This window comes from Lottia gigantea (genome assembly GCF_000327385.1).
Source record: "Lottia gigantea unplaced genomic scaffold LOTGIsca_12, whole genome shotgun sequence".
Lineage (NCBI taxonomy): Eukaryota > Metazoa > Mollusca > Gastropoda > Lottiidae > Lottia > Lottia gigantea.
Window position 1 is genome coordinate 2,068,150 of NW_008707225.1, and position 6,419 is coordinate 2,074,568.

General features: G+C 28.3%; 1 protein-coding gene across 1 annotated transcript; it reads right to left on the minus strand.

Moving 5' to 3' along the window:
* Positions 1–201: 201 nt before the first annotated feature.
* On the minus strand, positions 202–6,022 carry LOTGIDRAFT_110616 (hypothetical protein; the record flags this gene model as incomplete). Its single annotated transcript, XM_009048146.1, has 10 exons — positions 202–353; positions 675–788; positions 1,238–1,368; positions 2,200–2,267; positions 2,497–2,569; positions 2,713–2,782; positions 3,038–3,150; positions 4,175–4,236; positions 5,647–5,679; positions 5,903–6,022. Coding segments are annotated over 10 exons (936 nt in total), but the record flags the coding sequence as incomplete, so codon positions are not given.
* Between the last annotated feature and the right edge of the window lie 397 nt (positions 6,023–6,419).

Genomic DNA, 6,419 nt, shown 5'->3' on the forward strand with positions numbered 1-6,419 from the left:
TTGATTTATGAACATTGAAATATAAAGGGTTTAGCTTTCCTAATCATATCTTTTTTTTCATGTATGAAAATGTTGTTTCCTTGTAATTGTTACTTTTACTTACAGGGAATTTGGATAAATAAAGTAATATAATGCTCAGGTAGTCAACATCTAACCATCTCTGACATCAATTAAAGATGGTAGAACCATCATAGATAAATATTATAGAGATATAATGTGTCTGAGATAGTAATTAAACAAACACTCAATACATACCTCGTTAATAGTAGGTTTATTTACAATATTTTTAGCTCTTTGAGCATATCTCAATGTACTTAATGTTTCATTATAATATTGACTAGCAGGGGTTATAGCTGTAATAAAAAAAAAACAAATATTATTTTAAAAAAATGTGATGAAAAATTATGGACATGTGTTTCTGATAAAGATCACAGGTTATGAAACAATGGGTATGAAAATAGAAATGCATTTTTCACTATGTCAAAGTTTGGTTCAATTTTTAATACTACAAAACTTTAATACTACAGTAGTTTCCTCTATCTGAACAGGTATCTATGTAAATTGATAAATATTGACACTCATTTGACTGTGATATATTGATATACACAATAAAATATATTCCAGTGCATAATAATATCTTTCTGATAATAATTCCAAATTAAAGTGACACTTACTTGATATCATAATAGTTTTAGAATTTCCACCTAAACTATCACGTAGTAACCATGTCAGGACGGAATCACGATATGGTATAAATAATGTTTGTGGACGTCGTGGTGAACTGGGATCTCTAGGTGTACTAGGACTACCAATCTCACTATTAGAACTGGTAAAACTTTGAGTTGAACCCATCTGAGTCCAACATAACAAGGAACGTTCAGCTAGAAAATATAATAACACAACTAAAACTAAACTTCAAACTGATTACACTCTCAACAACCATTGTCAGAACATTTGATACTTTTCATTTACAAATGAATCTCACCTCTGCATAATGAGCTGTAAAAGTTATAGGTTGTTTTTTTTGGAATAATGATTTAGGAACACCTATCTCAAAACAACCAATTTTCTTGCAGGTGAGATATTTTTCACATTAACATTCCAAGTTAAGACCAAATTTCAGATTTTTTGAGCATGCAGTCTGGACTATTCCTTTGGAAATCTAAGACATTATTATTTGAATAATCTATCAATTGAGGGCATGTGGTATTCATAAAGCTAGATAAGATGCATACACCTTCTATTCTGATAAATATCTTACCCAATGATTTGATGACATTGCCAAGTGTTACTAGAGATTTATTTATATTGGCCCCCTCCTTTAATCTACTTTTATAATTTAATGTGGATGTGGTATCAGCTCTTTCACTGAAATAATACAGTTAATTGGCTATTATACACATCTCAAATCATGTCAATGAACAATTACACATGTCAATGATACACATGCCAATGGAAAGGAACAATAATTGAAGTTTGAGATCTGTTAGGTGGCCCTTAAGGACCTAGGTGCTGAGAGTTCAAATTCCCACAAACTAGCCGGGACAATGCTTTTTTGTGCATAAGAAATTACCGGTAAGTGACTAGCTCTTTTCTGAGCATTCCAGTCCAACTTATAGTTATTGTAATGAATATTTTGGCAACAATAGACCAGGAGTGAAGTTGTCATATTTTAAATATTTTCATTCTAATAATCTTTAAGAATATTTGTAAATACTGGTTGTAAAATGGTAATATATAGGAAACTACGGTGTACATATCGAACAATGAGTTACAGAACAATTACTAATTGTTACTTTTACTATAGGCCTATTGTTATTGTTAACACACTATGATATATAGTCAACCCTTCAAAACTAGAAACCAAAATGAAAGTAGACTCAATGTCAATGAATGTGTTGACAAATAAAAAAGATCAGAGGTCAAATACCATATGTTTAGTATTCTTTCTTCTCAGTATATATGTTTATACTAATAGTCAATAAGTCAAATAATAATAGTTGTGAATCATATTCTGATCCCTATACACACCCAAGAGACTAATAGATCTTGGTCAAGGGTTAAGAAAAATTTGTAAGTCATGATTGAAAATAATTCATGATCAGTTGGTATCAATAACATTCCCACTTTTTGAAAAATTTTATAATTTAAATATGACCTTTAATCATCAAATATGTAACAGAGAATGAAATTTGTTACCTGCCAGCTAAATCTACCAGATGAACTTTACTGATAATTTCACGAGGTAGATCATCTTCAAGTAAAGCCTGTGTGTAAATATATCAATGATACAATATATAAAACAACAGATTTTGTAAAGTTTGGAGCAAGATTATCACCTAAGATCAAATTGAGTCTTGGACAAATCATTTCAATAAAAAACATTTATATAATTTTGGAATTTCACCATTTGTTATTTGTATCAATTAATAATGTATATTTATATCATAAATTGAATCTAATGAGCCAATAAATTAGCAAAAAATGAAGACCAACCTGAGTAAAAAGTAAGGTAACTATAGCATGACTACGACTACTGTGTTCATGCATATGAGTTGTTGCTGTGGTTCTGAAAAAAAAAGGAATTTCAAATTTTATCAAAATTTCAAACTCACTCTTCTGGCACCCCCTTACGTTTGAAAACTTGACATCCTTTAAATGGGGTACCTTACATTTTTAACTTAAATTTTGAAAAAATATGAAGACACTTACCTATTTTCATTGCCAGTATCCAATAAATTAAATATTTCACTATAATTCTTAACAGTATGTGATGATAAATCTAAAATCAAACAAAATACAAAGGGTATTACATTGATATCAATTTATCAATAAAATATATTGCATTGGTATTTTGAAAACTTGCAGAGTAGCTAATTATATGTAAATAACTATTGTGACCTTGAAAGATATCTTCTAAATCTAAAAAAACAAAATACTGATAAAAGTACAAAATTGGAATCTATGCATTACTTATAGATTTATTTGAAATATATATGAAACAACTGGATCTTAACCATTATATTTATTCTCTTACCTTGTACATAAGGGCCATCTTTTGGATGTTCCCTAACTTTTAATGTATATTTTTCATTGGTAAAACCAGGTTTTAATAAATCTCTTACTCTTTCATTGTAAATTTCTAAATAACTACAATATAAGTAAATAGAAACAGATTAAAATTGGAATAACTAAAAGTAGTGTGCTAAAAAAAACCAGAAAATTTCCATGAACTGTAGCATTAAACTATCTTTTCCATTTCCAATTTTCAAGGACTTTTAACAGTAGTAGTATCTAATTCTTGTTTCCCAGAGTAATCCCATCCATTTGCATCATTGACAGGGTTTTATTTCTCAATTGGAAACAATGGAGGAAGATGGAATGTTTCAAACACAGGGTTTGTTAAATAGTGTATCCATTAAATGATACTTTATAGAATTTTTGTGAAACAACCTAAAGTTGTTGATTTAAATATAGGCAACAAATGAAACTGATATTTAAAATCACTAGCCAATACATACAGTGATTGAATTAGGGGAATGATATGTAATGTAGTAAAGATTTCAGATAAAAGAATGATACATGGTTTTTTTTTTCATCTGTCACCATACAGATTTCAAAAAATATATCAACAAGCTCAACATTTTTATTCTATTTCTTAAGAAAATTCCCCTAATTCCAGACATTTAACTGATTATTAATAGTGTTCTTTATTACATAATCAATGAGTCTATACCAGTTTTATAGATTTCTTATATTTACTACAACCTGATTATAGCAGGAATTTTCTCAACATATTCCATAAATAAGCACAATTCAATAGGAATGTTCAAGTTGTATTTTTTTCTCATGTATCTTAGAATCAATTGTTTAAAGGTGTGGTAAATCTTACTATTTTCTTTACCTGCAGGTTTAAAACTTATTTACTAAACATTTAAATTTAGACAAATTAACAGGCCATTCAACTGTGATCAATTTGATGGTCAACAACCAGATCTAGTCTTTGTTAGAAAGTAGAAGATGAAATGCATCCAGCAATTGATCAGTTTCTACAAGATTCAACCAGTTACTAGAAGTCATTGAAATTCCCAGATTCTGTTTGTTATAAGGTTGACCTGAATCCATTTCTTGGCATAAACACTGATCTAACAATTTACAATGTATATTATCTTACCTTATTTCTATTTTAAATGTGGTTTGTTCATCTTCACATGCTTCAACATGGCTAAATAGACCCTAAAATATAAACCAGTTTGTTATCAATATTTTGGGTCTGTCTAATAAGATTTCGCAAACAGCAAATTCTTACATTTTCCTAGACCCAATAATTTTCATTTTATTACCAATATCCCCCTTTTAGAATTTGATATTAGCTTAGCATAAACATGAAAATCAATGGTATAACCTATAAATGTATGTTAAAGATGTTGAAATTCATCTTTAAATTATTTCCATGACATAATTTACTGATTATAGCCAGTAATTAAGGAACAATAGCATGCAATTAATTTTATTAATAAACTGAATGAGATTTCTTGTGTAAAATTGATCTGAAACATCTAAGAAATGTTATATGTAATAAGAGTTCATTCCTAATATAATGGAGAAATCATGTCCAAAAATTCTAAACATAAAAAGAATTATTGAGTGAAAAGAATTTTTGTAATTGATCTTGACAGAAATCTTAACACAATCAGGAACTTTGAAACTAAAATACTCCATGATTTGACCTATCAATAAATCTATTTGATTGAACTTTGATTGAACTTAATCAATCATGATTAAATAATAATCAAATTAGTACTTTTTATTTTCAAATTATTCATTATTTTTCTGAATAATGCTCTTAAAAAATCAATGAGATAATCTGGCATAAATATATCATTGTAAATATAATATAAATCTAATTTGAAATAAAAATTTACCAATATATCTACTCCAATTCTAATTATAATTAAAATGATTCAAACATGCAGGAAGTTACATTAGGTACAGACAAATTTAATAAAAACCAATTTGAAGACCAAATTCATTGTACTAAAAAATACCAATATACTGCAGATGCCATATTTTGTTAAAATTCAGGTGTTTTGCAGATTTTGAGATCACTGCCAAGATTCTATTAAACATATTTCTAAGCCTTGCATAGTACGGAATAGAACTAATATATTACAAATAGTTAAAGGGCCATGTTTGTCATTTTCGGGGATTGATTTGGTTTTTGACAGTGAGCTGTGAACACTGATTAGCTCATCCAAAAAATTCCTGTTACTGAGACTAATGTACGATTGGTCGAACCGATAGCAAACCTGTCCCTTTAAACAAATCAATTCAATATATTGTTATATCATGACATATTGACATATATAAGACCTATTAAATATAAACTTATTGACTATTGAAATAATCATAGTAAGAACTATCAAATGATAAGTGAAATAAAAACTTAAATTGCCTCAAGATACTTATTGAGTTATTATTAAACCATCTATTAGAATTAACAATCCTCTGTTTAGTGTTAGTTATAGTTATAGTTATGGTAGCTGAAATTTTCAAACTATAATATCAAAATTATATTGATTTTTTCAAAAAAAATGAATTTTTCTCTCTTAAGTTGATGGACAATATTATGAACATGAAACATACCTCACATATTCTGGGAATCAAACCAACTTCATCCTAGAAGAAAAAAACAAAATTTTGTTCAAATTCTTAAGGTTAATTAAAATCTCAAAATAATTATATCAGAGATGCAACTCATATCTAACGTATGGCTGATTGTTCAAATGGGGCCATGGAAAATATCTTTTTCAAGGCAAAATGGTGTCAGTACCAACTGAGGATTTCTCTTATACATCTTTTATATGCATCATGAAATATAAGTATCAATTCAAAAATGTACTACCTCTGTGCCTGTCATAGTATAAGTTTTTCCAGTACTGGTTTGACCATAGGCAAATAAACAGGCATTATAACCTTCCACAGCTGACTGTATAACATCAGTTCCCAGATCTTGAAATATCTACAATCATAATAAAACACAAGTTAGTTTAATATTATTAAAGTGCCATGGGTTCAAATAATCCTCATGTAAGAAAAATTCTGATGCAACAACTCTGAAAAATAACCCAATGTCAGGTTTCAACCATTATCACAAATCAAATGAGAAATTGATCTTTGTTTCATAAAAAGATGGAAAAGGGAATTTGGGAAAACCATTATACTAATAGTAGGCATAAAGCAAGATGATTAATGAGATTTGTCAACTGTGCAAGACAAATCCTTTGTGATTTTTTGATGAATTTAATTACTTTCCATCAATATGCAACATTAGCAATGAGTTATTTAATTTTTTGAAGAATAATAATATAGGTGTGATATTACTATGTATGTCTGCAAATTTTTGTCCATTATGTAAT